This window comes from Pecten maximus, chromosome 2 (assembly GCF_902652985.1).
Source record: "Pecten maximus chromosome 2, xPecMax1.1, whole genome shotgun sequence".
In the NCBI taxonomy this organism is placed as follows: Eukaryota; Metazoa; Mollusca; class Bivalvia; order Pectinida; family Pectinidae; genus Pecten; species Pecten maximus.
In genome coordinates, this window is record NC_047016.1 from 38531903 (window position 1) to 38547233 (window position 15331).

General features: G+C 33.8%; 1 protein-coding gene across 1 annotated transcript; it reads right to left on the reverse strand.

Moving 5' to 3' along the window:
- Positions 1-4511: 4511 nt before the first annotated feature.
- LOC117342852 lies at positions 4512-15330 on the reverse strand. The gene is made up of 4 exons (XM_033905133.1): positions 14649-15330; positions 11905-13389; positions 7436-7574; positions 4512-4597 (listed from the first exon to the last, which is right to left on the reverse strand). Exons 1-4 carry the CDS (start codon positions 15258-15260, stop codon positions 4512-4514), a joined length of 2322 nt encoding a protein of 773 aa, XP_033761024.1. The 5' UTR covers positions 15261-15330.
- Position 15331: the final 1 nt, after the last annotated feature.

A 15331-nucleotide genomic window follows, 5' to 3' on the forward strand; every position in this document is an offset into this window, starting at 1 on the left:
ACAGCTGAAAGAGACATGAATACACAAATCTGTCGTATCTTTTTCTGTCAAGATTATGATAAGACCTTATGGACAGAAAATACAGGTCTATACATTGGGAACATCAACAGCTATGCAATTCAACAACTGAGTGTGATATTTTTATGGTGTAAAACTTTGAACATACACTATCAATATTTTTTTTATAATTATGATTATTAGATTGACATCACATGTAACTTAAAACCCTTATGAGATTCATTGGATTATCTGTTAAATTGAACAGTATGATATCTACTTGAATCTTCAACAAGGTGAAAATAATCATAAGTGAAAAGCAAATAACAAACAACAGAGAATACCGACAGAAAAACGAATGTAATTCTAACTCACCATCAATAAAACGAGAGTAAAATAAAAACAAACAATATAGAATTACAGTGAAACCCTTAAAAGTACCACGAGTATAATACCATGTGGTCAGAAAGAGTAAGCGTCTTTGCTTCATTGACGACATCCTCCAAATCTATGTCAAATCTGGGGCACATTCTTAAAATTAGAACTAGAGAGGAGATACCGGAAATACCTTCCATGCCCTCAAGCATTGAACATGTCTGTCTTCATATAGCACAAAGAAATAGACTTCTTCCAAATGGAATCATTGTGTCGACCATGAATTTTCCGATGCATGGTCAGCCTACATCTTATTCTCCAGTAAGCGACATTTGTCATGGAAATCGTGATAATGGGAATAGCTCATTGAATGTCAAATCAATTGTGACATGTAACGCCGCAGGTAGGGAGAGCAGGAACATTACTCTCTAGAAATGGAAAATCACACTTATCATATGGCTTAGTCGTAAGCTGTCCTTACTGGAAGCGGGTGATGAAGAGTTTGAGGTGTCCTTGATTTGAAGTTCTATTTGGTAAAACCTATCGATAAATTGTATCAATCATTATGTATAAAATATTATACTTAGAATCATTCCATTTTTCATTAATTGAAAATATGACAATAAGGAATTCTCTCGCAGACAAAAGCACCCAAGTAAGTATAGAGATTAACAAATGGATTCAATAGGCGTCATTTTTATATGCAAGTTTTTTATATGACTTAAAAATGCAGTCTATACTGGCTACTTGCATCACACCATGGCTTTTATACAAAGGCTTTTGTTCTGTCTCCAGGAGATGATTGAATCAGGTATTTGTTATCCGTATTCATGTGTGTTAAATGTAAGACAAATGGAATATTTAATTATTTACTATGTGCTTATACTAGTACTGCTGTAACCGATTTGATACGATTTGATCATCAATTGTCGTTTTAAGGTTGTTTTCTGATGTTTTGTTAATTCTTACTCCGACGCTGTCGGTACGCAGTACCCGTGGCAGGAGGCGGAAACACTTACCTATGCCAGTGTTTCAGATTTTATTAGTCAGATTTCAGATTTTATTAGTCACCTAGACACATTAAAATTCGTTACATGGATAGTGTTCGAGTAGGATACTTTTCAGCTTGAAGAACTTGATAAACGCAATTTCAAGATTCTTGAAAAATATATTCATGGTATGTCATCAATTTGTTTCTCCAATTTCGAAGTTTGTTCTTGTGTCATTTACTTCTATATGATTCTCAGTTACTTCAGAAAATAATCACATCATTTTAAAAATCTATTTTTATTATGGATTATATTGCGGATGAGTATTCCTGAGTAAATAGTCACATATGTTTACGCTGTGTTTACATTTCATTAACCTATCGTACAAGAAAGGGAATCGGAGCATGATTACACTTTGCACGAAGAGAACATGTTATTTGTTGGCCAATTATCAATGACATATCGTTCTTCCCTTCCTCTCATTCTGATGTCTTTCCCAGGCGCGTATAACAGTTGCACTGTACACCGCCTCGTTGAAATAAACGATGCTAATTTTGTAAATATGGTAGTAGCACAATTTCTCCCCGAAAATAAAAAAAAAAAAGTAAAGTACATTGTATTGTCAAAACCAATATATCACAAACACGGCAGTTTCTTTTGTCGGTGTACACATGAGTGTGTTGGGGGCCGAAATGTTGACCAATTTCACAACGCACTGAAGTTATAAATAAGATGACCTCGAGGTCAACTGTGGATGTGCTTGAGCCGTTTACAGAGGTGTTATGAAGGGACCCGTAATGCACTCTGGGAGAAATTGACAAACAAGATACAGTATTGTATCGAAAAAAAACTTTGTAATATCTCGATGATATTTTTTTCATGTTTATTGATATTTGTAGGCCATTACAGTTAAACAAATACATGTATTTTAATGAAATCCAGATTAATTTAAAATGCAGAACAAGCATAGGGACAATCTCTCCCAGAGTGCATTGCATTGAAGGGAACCGCAATGCACTCTGGGAGAGATTGGCATAGGGACAGATGCAAAATTGTACAAAATTTGTTAAAAACTCGGTTATGACATTCCTTCGTCATCACATACATGTATTATCACTTAGACAACACTAACGATATTTGCTAGGCAACGTCTTTGACTTTCTTTTGAGTAAAACTCGCCTTCATCTTAATGATCGAATCATGTGTTATCTTTGAAACTGGTCATCAATAATTTTCCATTTTATCGATGAGTTGAGGAACGTCGCGACTACGCCTCTGTGTCAGATAATCTCATTTTTGTTTTCAGATTCGATATCTGACTCTTTATCTATTTACTTACGAGAGCTGATTGATAATTGTGAGCGTCGTATTGAAGGAGATACTCAAAGATGTTCTTTTTAAGTCCTGCTTTTCTCTGACTATTTACCCAAGGACCCATTCACGATTATGGCTTTAAATTGATTGAGCATCCGCCTTATTCATCTGATCTCGCTCCATCAGCCTTTCATCTATTTCCAAAACTGGAAACAGCTATTCCAGGCACCCTATCGCTAACCCTAACTCTAAAACGCAGTGTATGACTCTCTGAACAGCCAATAAAAAGGAGTTCTATAAAAGTAGCATTGCGGCCCTTAAGCACCGCTGACAAAGATACTGAAATTAATTATGTTGAAAATAATACAATATGTCTAGCAAAATTCAAATTCTTCAATATGAGGCTCACAACTTATCAATCAGCTCTCGTACCAGCATGAACTGGCCGGACATTGTCAAATGTGTATTCGGTCATTCATTCACAAGAAGTTTTCTGGTTGTTGTATGTAAGGCGGAAACACACCTATTCCTCGTCAGGGTATTCCGCAACCTTTCGGTCCTCGAGAGAAAAAACTCTTTCGCATAATACACTTTTTAATTTTGCGTTTGTAACAGATATAATTACGTAAAGCATTTTAATCAACAGGACAGCATAATCTATTATGCGTGGAAGGAGTTCATGTGTTTGGCTGACCGTATCTAGATAGCATGGTCAACTGATGGTTTTCCTGAAGACGGTATAATTAATTGCCGGGAGCCCACAAAAAATATTAGTGTAAAGAAGGTAGGGGCCTTGAAATATGGCCGTATTACTTAATAGACAGAGTCCGGATTAGACAGAATTACACTACTTTAGATAGAGAAAGAAATGTTCGGGACCATATCATACCACCAGAGAACAGAGACCCGGATAAGACAGAGTCCGGTTTAGCCAGACCCCACTGTATAGAAAATGTTATAAAATGTGCTCCTCACATAATTATGAAGTTTGACACAGGAGATAGAGGACTATTTCGATCATGTCTTTTCCAGGGAGCTGACCGGCACAGTGAACGTACGGAAGAAAAGGACGAGTCTCACTGGAGGATATCCATACCACCGGGGGTCTTGACCACCGGCACCATCACGTCGCCTGTGTACATCTCTGTGGCACAAGGGCCTGGGTTCTAGACCCTATATATTTTTTTATATTTGTTTTATTTTTTAAGACATTTTCAATACATAAATGTATAAGAACGACACACACACAAACACACATCAATTCCAATTGGTATGGTTTGCCTGTCATCATCATCATAATCATCATATTCATCACCATCATAACCTCATCATCATCATAGTAATCATCATCATCATAGAAATCAACATCAAAATATCATTATCATCATCATCATCATCATCATCATATTCATCATCATATTCATCACCATCATAACCACATCATCATCATAGTAATCATCATCATCATAGTAATCAACATCAACATATCATCATCATATTCATCATATTCATCACTATCATAATCTCATCATCATCATAGTAATCATCATCATAAACTCATCATCATCATAGTAATCATCATCATAACCTCATCATCATCATAGTAATCATCATCATCATAGTAATCAACATCAAAATATCATCATCATATTCATCATATTCCTCACCATCATAATCTCATCATCATCATAGTAATCATCATCATCATAGTAATCATCATCATAACCTCATCATCATCATAGTAATCATCATCATCATAGTAATCAACATCAAAATATCATCATCATATTCATCATATTCATCACCATCATAATCTCATCATCATAGTACTCATCATCATAATCTCATCATCATCATAGCAATCATCCAAATCTCATCATCTTCATCATCATCATCATCATCATAATCATCATCATTGTACTCTTATCATCATGCTAATCATCATCATCATCATCATCATCATATCATCATATTCATCACCATCATAATCTCATCATCATAATCATCATCATTGTAATCTTATCATCATACTCAACATCATACTAATTATCATCATCAATTAAACAAGGAGATAAATACATAAAAAAAAACATACATACTCCTATACTTGTATATATATTCTGATAAACATACATTCACCACACACACACACACACACACATACATATTCAGTTTCCTGGTAGCCTGATCAATCCTGTCGAGGGTTCAGCTTCTGTGTTGGTCATATCAACTCTTGCCACGTCAACTGAGCCATCGGCACGATTAACCAGGCTCCACACTGATTACACCAACTACACCTAGCATTTACACACAAAACATACATACGCATTCAAAACAATATCATACCCACATGTACCTGAGAGAGAGAGATAGAGATAGAGAGAGAGAGAGAGAGACTAGACAAGAGATCACAAAAGCATTTTGATAATTAACATTGATTTCAATTGTTATTTATTCAAGTGGTACCATAAACATATAAACTCCAGCATCCAGCAGCTCAAGTAGGGAGAAGTAGTTTACATACAAGCATATACAAGGTACGCATGTATATTTACATACATAATAATACATGTATTATCATATATTGGCACACTAAATCAAAATTGTAAAGAAAATTAACTATCAGATAGTTCAATAAGTTTTTCCCATTTTTTCCATTCATTTTCACATTTCAGCTGTGCACCTTCACCTTTACTATTGGCTATATACTTTTGAAATATGTAATGTTCTTTAATTGAATTGATTAAGGCGTGAGGACTTAAGACTTTATGCAAGCATCTTGTTTTGTATATAAAAAACTTAATTATTATCAAAATTTCATTGTCTATTCTATTTAAAGGAGAATATCTATTATTTAAAAACACACCAAAAAGAAAACTTTGTTTATTGTATTGAAATGGGATATACAGCGCATCCAAAAGTGTCTCTATACTTTGCAAAAATCTCTGAGTTTCTCTACATTCCCATAAAATATGAACGATAGTTTCTCTTTCACGATTACATAAATTACATATTTGATTATTTACTAATCCCACTTTGAATAAAAACGAATTTGTCGTTAAAATATTTTGAACTATCCTATACTGGAACCATTGTAATTTTGTGCTTTTCGTAACCTTGAAAGGATTATTATAAATATTGACCCAATTCAATTCAATATCTTCAAATGATTCTTCCCATTTTCTTCTACCAGTTGATATAAGAGCATTTTTTACCATAATATTATAAAGATCCTTTGTCCCTTTGACACTTTTCATGAACAATAATATATTATCGGGAATAACTGGATATACTATTTTCGTGTGATTCTCAACATTCAGCCTCGTTAAAAGTACTTTGACAGCTGAGATTACACCCTGAAATTGAAGAAAGTTTGTATTGAGCTGATATATCTCTTTAAATTCTTGAAATGTATAGAAGGAACTTGTACCAGGATCTTTTACCAAATCATTAATTATTGTTACACCTCTGTTATGCCAGGACTTGTAAAAGATTGTCTTCCCTCCAATAGTTATACTTTTATTATACCAAAGAGGTATTGTCAATGTACCTGTCAGCCTTTTTATTTTTTCTTTCACCCCCTCAGCATCAATAAATTGTTTCCATGCTTTTAAAACATCTTTCCAGAATTTATTCTTACAATTTGTTCGACATTCCTCAATAAACTCGCTACCACATGTTGATAATTTTGTATATCAGTGTGTGATTCAAAAATAATTTGCCATTTGCATGTTTTTTTAAGCAATCGCCTTACCCAGCTAAGTTTCAATGAATCAATAAATAGTTTTACATTTACCATTTTCAGACCCCCTTCATGATAATTTTGTGTTATAATATCTCTCTTTACTTTATCTACCTACTATTCCATAAAAAGTTAAAAAGGATTGAGTTGAGCTCTTGAAGAAATTGTTCATTTGGATTAGGTAGAGAAATAAATAAATGGTTGAATTGAGATAACAAAAGAGACTTAATTAAGGCTATTCTCCCTATGGGTGTAAGTATTCTTCTACTCCATGTCTTTATCAGTGCTTTAAGTTTAATTAACTTTTTATCAAAATTTAGTTTGGGAATTACATGCAGGTTCACATCAAATTCAATTCCAAGCAATGTGAATTTTGTTCTTCCTCATTGTAAATTTAATTCGGGTAGGAAGGTATCATCACTGTAACTTTTGCTCCCTATCCAAACAACCTGTGTTTTATCAACATTAAGTTTTAACCCAGAGATGTTTGCAAAGGTGTTCAACTCAGTAATGGATTCCTTTAAAGATAATTCCGAGCCATTAAGTATGAGTGTGGTATCATCAGCATACTGCGAAATTAGAATGGGAAAATTGCCTACATCTATGCCCTTAATCTTTTTGTTATTTCTTAACCTGATTCCTAGAATTTCAACACACAGAATAAAAATATATGGGGAAATCGGGTCCCCTTGACGACAGCCTCTTTTGATATGAAGAAAAGGTGACAAGTTTCCCCCCTGGTTCACAGTTGCAGTAATATTACTATTAAACAATTTAACCCATTTTTGTATACCTGGCCCAAAATTAAAAAAATTCAGAACTTTATTTACAAATTTCCACGATACAGAATCAAAGGCTTTTTCGAACTCTAACATGAGTAACATACCCGGAATATATTTTTCTTCAGCATACTGCATAATATCATAAACAAGTCTTGTATTCTCCCCAATATAGCGACCAGTAAGAAATCCTGTCTGATCTTCACATATTAATTTATCTAAAACATTTTTAATCCTACTTGCTATACATCCTGAGGCTATTTTATAAACTATATTTAGAAGGGTAATGGGTCGCCAATTTTTTAAAAATTGTCTGGGCTTATCTCCCTTAGGAATACATGTTATTAGACCTTGTTTTTGGGTTACAGACAACATCCCCTTGATATATTCAAAATTTATAGACCTGACTATGAAAACCCCTAACTGTTTCCAAAAACATTTAAAAAAATTCAGCTGTGAAACCATCTGTGCCAGGACTTTTATTATTTTTCATATTTTTCAAAGATTTAGCTGCCTCGTCTACAGAAATCATCCCTTCCAAACTTCTAGCCTCATTGTTATCTTATTTTGGAACATCATACATATCTTAATAATCTGTTAAGTCAATATCCTCTGTATCATAGTTATCATCATATAATTTTTCATAATAAGAGTGAACCTCCTTGAGAATAGTACCCTGATCTGTTAATGTAACGTCATTGTCTTTTTCAATCCTAGGTATAATCTTAGATGTAAAATTCCTATTCTCTAGACTAAAAAATATTTTGTTGGCCTTTCGCCTTCTAAAAGCCATCTTGCCCTTGATCGAATAACACTGCCTTTAATTTTATTAACTCTAATGTTTTAATTCCTTTTTCTTACCCTCTAATTTTTCAATGTCTACCTGTTCTTGTTCTTCCAAATTTTGAATGGTCCTCATAAGATAATCCTCATTCTTATTTAGTTGTTTTTTTTAAAATGATGAATAAGAAATAGTTTTACCCCTATATGATCATTAAGTGATAATTTATTATCAACATAGAGCGGTGCCTTCGAAACCCCTCTTGATTTTAAGTTCGATAATGTTTGCATATTTCTTAAGGCATTCACAATAATGGATATAAACAACTCAGTGTTATGTATTTCAATAACTGTTTCCCAAGTGACGAACTTTTTTTCTTTTTCATTTTACTCATTTAACTGTAACATTTTCATATTTCAAACAGGCTATTATTGAATTGATGTTTTTCACTTTTGTTTGTTTTTTTTTATTTAAACTATATTATTGGAATTAGAAATATAATGATAGTTACCGCTTTAAACTTGGCCATGGATGCAGGTTTCATGTTTATTTTTCTTTGACTTAGCTGGTAAAGGATAGATTTTAAAATGATTGTTGTTTGTTGTTTGAGTAATATCATTTTTGCCATTTTTAGTGGCATAACTAAGATAACTCCAAGTGTCGTTAATATCGCGAGAGTTATCTTCCTTGTTGCCTTCCATCGATATCAAGTACGTTGATTGTTATTTAAAAAAAAAACGCATATCAGTTGTCCGCTGGGCATATTCTCACATTTCGATATTTTGCTCTTATCACTGTTTGTGAGTTATGGGATTTGGCTTATTTCATTGAAAACAAGTAACATTTTACGGCGGCCATTACAATAATCATGAAAGGACTCGGCATTTTTGAAGTGTGGACACACATCCATTTGATATACCGTTGAGAACCTTTATGAATGATTAATTATATTACATTGTACTTTTGTTGTCGCTTTGTTTATTATCTACCACAGAACTCACATACTGTATATGTCTCTATAAAATGCACGCGGTCTTGCATCATCCCGTATTGTACGGTTACAAAAACAAGTGGAATATAATCAGGCTGATAAATGATCAAAGATCAATAAATTTATAGAAATAATTTGTCCTTGGTCTATTGGTCTTTTTGTTTTTTGTTTTGTTTTTGCTGCCCAACAATTTGAATATAATTAGCAATTAAAGATAACTGATATATCGAGCCGTTACATATAATCAACATAACGACTCATTCTATCAACAACATTTTGAACAAAAGAAGCTTTGGGATTTGTTCCCAAAACATCATTGTCACAGAAATATGTCAGATTTATCTCCCCTTAAATACGTATCTCGATTGATTTCATGATGAAGGCTATCAACGAACTTTAATTCCTCTTACGTGTAATATAATGTGAATGATAGCGGATTAGTTTTATTTTCATTCATGTTTTATAATGATGTGATATAAAGCATTGAAGATTTCCCCCCACGTAAAATGAGATAGATCCCACGTTATATCCGGCGTGGTAATGGTAGATTACATTCTAAACTTGCAGAATCGTTTTCCACTTTGTCCTGCAATTGGGATTTCATTAAACATGCTACATCTCTGACAAATGATAGTGATAGACTGGAAACAAGATATACTGGTATATGTAACATATACATATTCATGCTAATTTCCATCCGCCAAAAGTTTGAGCTTCTAATTAAATGTTTTTAAAAGCGAATAAATGAGTAATTGAAACCCGAAGAATTTCTCTTATATACTCCCAGATAAAGAAAATAAAATATGATCAAGCTCACATGTTTATTTTACAATTCAAAGCAATATTAAAACATTATAAAGCAAAAATTAACCAAACGCGTTCCATATAACTATGTTTTAAAATATCTATGCGTAGGGAGATCGAATGTATTTCGTGTATAATCTGTGCGGTTTTGTTTTAAAATGTATGTTTGCTGCTTCAAAAAAAAATGCGAAATGTCCCCACGTGTAATTAACACTTTCCTAAACCCTCATTGGTCTTTCCGTATGACTGTCTGATCCAACTGTTGATTAGTGTAAATGTAAACTTTATTAATTTTACAATAATTGTAAAACAAGTTATATCAACTTATATTAATCACGTTTTTTTGGCCCAAATTGAAGCGCGCGAGGGGTTTTACTATAGGAGGAAACCGGAGAACCCGGGGTAAACCCACGGGGCCGAGCCGGTGACCCCATACCTTTTCACGTCCGATAGGGGAATCGAACCCCGTCCGCCTAGGTGAAAGGTGTTACAACTGCGCCACCCAACCAGGATATTAGTATATCATTACTACAATACTTTTGTAGTTTTGTATCCTTTTCTTTGTGATACGCCGGCTTTGGTAGATGTATCCCTACATCAGAAGTTCCTACTTTAGTAGGTTAGTTATGACTGGAGACACTTTACCAGAGGTAGTTTTATTTCACTGTGTTTTCCCTACTTAGAAAAAAAGAGGTCATGTTTGTTGATAAAAGTATAATCTTAATATTGATGTATCGCACCCTTATGATCAATAGCATATCAACTGAGAACTACAAGCTGATAACATCATTTCTTAATTCTTTAATTTTTCACTCAATGCTTAACTGTACACAACACATATTATGAGACACCTTGAATTAGTTCGCTAGATGTCCGATGTTAGCCTAAGGGAGATAACTCCCACATACTTGGTTCAATATTCATGGTTAATACACACACCCATATTTTTAACAAAAAAGTAAGTCATAGCAATGGCAATGAATTTAATGACGTTACAGAAAAACGTCATCCTTGATTTTCTGTTTGACAAAGTAATTAATAATCAGTTAATTAGTTGGAACTATCCAACCACATGAATGTCAGTTATGGGTCAATTCAATTAAGTGTAAAATTATGGTCAGTATATCGGTCAGAGGTAAAATCATGCTATTCAAAAGGCAAAAATCTTCATACAGTTACAAAATCAAAACAAGGCAAAAAGATATGCATCACGCCTCAGTTGTTCTTCAACATTTCGAAAAAAAAGTGTTACATACAATGTCAAAGTATATAAATATTATAATTATGTGTCAGATAATCGCATTGGCTACCCTCCAGCTTAACTCGTCCGAATACGATTTCTGACTACCTATCCGGTTTAATACGGTATGGGATCGGATGCCTACTGCTGATGTAACTCTTTGAATTCCACAAACTCTATATATAGATCAGATACATGATCTTATACTTGAGGCAGTAAGATGAAGGGTTTCTTGCCATTAAGTCGGTCATTGCTTCCGAAACAAAGGTAAACAGGAATTATTGATAGAACATAATTTAAATCTCAAGTCGCTCACAAAACATATCCAGCAAATTACGTGCTGGACAAGAAAATGCAAACTGAAAAAAAAAAAAATTACTGCATGAAAATAATTTATTCAAAGTACATTTGATATACTACCAAAATATAAGTCACGACACATACATCTTCATGTAAAATAGTTACTGTTGTGATATGAGAGAATAGTTCATTCTAGTAACAGGAATATCGTAAATATTTCAAAATTAAATGGTATTTTATATTGATCATAATTCACATTATGATATAATAATCATGCGCAGCACAGTGACATTACAAATCTATAAGACATGTATAAATGCTATTTAAATACAGTTATGATTGATGACATTTTAAACATTTAGATTTCGTTTGATATATGTATCTAAGCATTCAAAATAAACATTAAATATATTTTTTACATTGGCTATTGGGACTCCATTTGAATAAATAGGTCATACTAGAATCATATTGAACCAGAGTTCGCAATTGTTGACTGAGTGTTACCTGGCTGTGAAGTCGAAGAAATTGTAGACTTTAGCTTCTTACCGCACAATAAGACTTTGTAATAATTAAACACTCTTTTGTTTAAAACAAAGCTGACAAAAACAAACAAACCTTGACAGACGGTAGCTATTGTTACCAGGAAACTAAATACCGTTATAGGTAGTAATGTATCGATAATCAATAAGATCCAGGTTATTCCAGTTATAGAAAATAACTTGATGTAAATCAAATGTTGATTTTTTCTTTCCTTTGTACTATCTACTTTTGGTGAATTTTTTATTTGTAAAGCAGTTCGAATGAAAAAATAAATGTTCGTGAAACAAACTATTAATACTGGAGCAAGAAATGAAAGATAGAATGATGTTCTGTTGTTTATAAAACACCTTGATTTACCATAACCGATGTTATTATCTTCTGACGTAAGATACACAATGATGATATTGGTTGACACAATGGCAGCTGATAATCCGTATGAATACAATATGTAGAACGACATCCTCCTCTTCCAGCCCCACGCTGACAGCCTTCCCGCGATGATGTCACCAGCGAACACGCTGTACATATGATACGAACACGCGCTCATACAGCCAAACGTCGATAGCCAGAAAATGTGTATAAAGACACCGAGAACCGTGCATAATGTTGGCGAGGATGTCATATAAAAGCCGCACTGGAAAAGCAACTGGGCAAAGAACATGGCGAACACCAGACTCATATTGTTCATTCCTGGTAAAGAACGCATGGTCGGGAATAAGCAATATGTTATAAACGTTATCAGGAGGCATACAAGAGATATCACATTGCAAACGAACGTAGTGATTTTAAGAGGAGCATACAAAGGTGGTTCACTAAACCTTGCCGCAATGGAACCGTTGAACATCTCCTGGAAATTGTAAAGACAAATTCGAACTTTTTTGTCGATCAACAGAAATTCATCCTGATGAAGCTTTCTAGTTGATTTGGACAGTGATATTTCAAAGGTTGATTCTTCTACTTCAAATTCATCCTGATCTAATTCCACTTGACGACAGAGAAGAAGTGGTGATACCAGTGCCGGCTGATAGTTATTGTGAAGATTGAATGTCGTATGTTCTATTGTTTTACTGTAACAATGGCTCATGAAACCAACTGTATTCACGAGTGCTGGTAACATAAATGCTTCAGAGGACAATGAGGATTTCCAAGCAACATTATGAAAAATAAAAGTCCTATTGCTCAAATTCAGTAATGCTTCTTCAGTTGAAAGTCTGTCAACATAATTCCTTATGAGAAACATCGTGTGTACCATAAATATTACTTCTCCGGTCTCACTTGAAATAATATCGTCACACTTCATGTTTACCATGATGTGAAATGAATCGAACGAGATTCCACGAATCTTTTGCGTTATTTCACCTTTGACCTGCCTCATAACTGGTTCCAAGAGATCACGTGCTCTACCTGGTAAAGTAAGGTTACTTTCCAACTTAAATGCCATTGTGTATCGGAGATTGGTAGTTTTTGTCAGCAAGGGTTTGCATGTCTTATTTGTAAGAACTTTTCCTGGATAGCAAGTCAGCCGGCGAGTTTTATTCTGTAAATAATAAAACGGAGTATTGTTAGAATAAACGAATAGTGTACAAAGTCATGGTAATAATTAAGTTGAATTTTATATAAGTACAGAGTTTCATTAATACTGTGAAACAATTCTTATGAATAATAATCATTACACATATTTAGTATAAAATATAAAAAAAAAAACACTATATCATATCATATAGCATGATGGAGAAACCAGAACACTTGCAACAGGATAATAATTAAATTTTGTATGAAACACGCATTTTCATTGGCTGAAATAATTTTGTTATACCTCCATAACAAAATTTTTGACGTTGCGAAATGTAACGTCATTTTTGATTGGCTGATGACGTTGCGTAATAATTTATCACAGAAAAGAGTTCGCCAAAGAAAGTGAAATATCTTGGTGTGTATAAGACGAAATTAAATTATAAGAATTAACATTAATTATTTTTTCTGTTATACAGTCATAACATAAAAAAACTGGAGTGTACTCTCTTCATAAACCGCTTCGCGAAGCGGTTTATGAAGAGAGTACACTCCAGTTTTTTTATGTTATGACTGTATAACAGAAAAAATAATTGATGTTAATCCTTAAATAGTATACGGACTTGTTCCGCTGTGCCAGATGTTAAAGCAGTTTAAGTATATTTCATTAACATTCAACTATATCATTTTTTTCTGAAAACTATACAAGAATATTGAAAAGGATGTAATGTTTGACAATCTTTGACGACAAATATGTCGTGCTTTTAGATGTCAAACCTTTAGGCCCTTAACACCAATGACAAGTCCTAAAAGGATGAAACAGCTGTATGGTGCAGTCTAATTCATTGCTTGCTCTAGTGTATCTCTGAATTTCTGTTGGAAATGCTAATATCTTGTGTATCTTTTGAACATTCTTTATTTAGTATGTATTATGGATGTGATTGACATTTTTATTAATTGAAATTCCGTATTTTTTTTCCCAATTGGACCCCCCTGATAACGACGATTCCTCTTAGCACAAGAATTGCTCTACAATCATGACTGTTTGAATTTGAAAAAAAAATGTAAGAAATTGTTTGTAGGCAATATTTGTAATATTCAGAATATCTGATAGCAGAGTATAGAAGGATTTATATTCTTCATGCCTGCTAATTGATAAAATTTGAACGTATTTATTGACATTTATATAAAAGTCACCTGCCTGATTGACCAAGTTAATGAAGCAGATGTCTGAGCCTACACTAGAATACGTCTTCATATTGCATTGAACGATTATGTACTTACGTTTACCGTGTTGTAAATTTCCTCGTCGTTCATAAATGTGAGTATCTGTATTTCAGATTTTACCGAAAATGGTTCATGATGACTTTCCGAAAACATGTCCCGAACTAGACTAAAATCCGGAAACGGTAAAGGTTGGACATCTCTGCCACTAGCTATTCTGGGATGCCACTGAGGCGGTAGCATAATCGTCGTGTTAATGTTGGAGCAGAGTGAGCAGAAGATGTTTTTATAGGGTTCGAACTCAGGGACCATGGGTAAATTTTCGCACAAATCGATTATGCTTTCTCCATAATATTGTTGTTCTGGTGGTACTGAACACGTGCCAGTGGAACTGCTAGGTTTTGAAGGAGGATTGCAGATATAACAAAATACATTTTTGTACTGGTGACGATAAGGCGGGAGGAATTTACCAATGCCCTCACAGGCTGATTGCACATCCGGGTCATAATTCATCCATTGGCCGGTTATGTTGCACTTGTTTATAAGATGAGAAGTACGAATATTGCCACAATACATCTTACTCATTGTAGTAGTGCCACTGTTTCTCTGTCTTGGAAAGATTCTCACTGCACAGTCCATGGATTTAGCTGTTTTTATAACGTCGTTTAACATAACGTGAAAATTTGCATTTATCTCAGATTGACATTTGATTTCAACATGCCATGGTGTTATTTCTCTTTGTT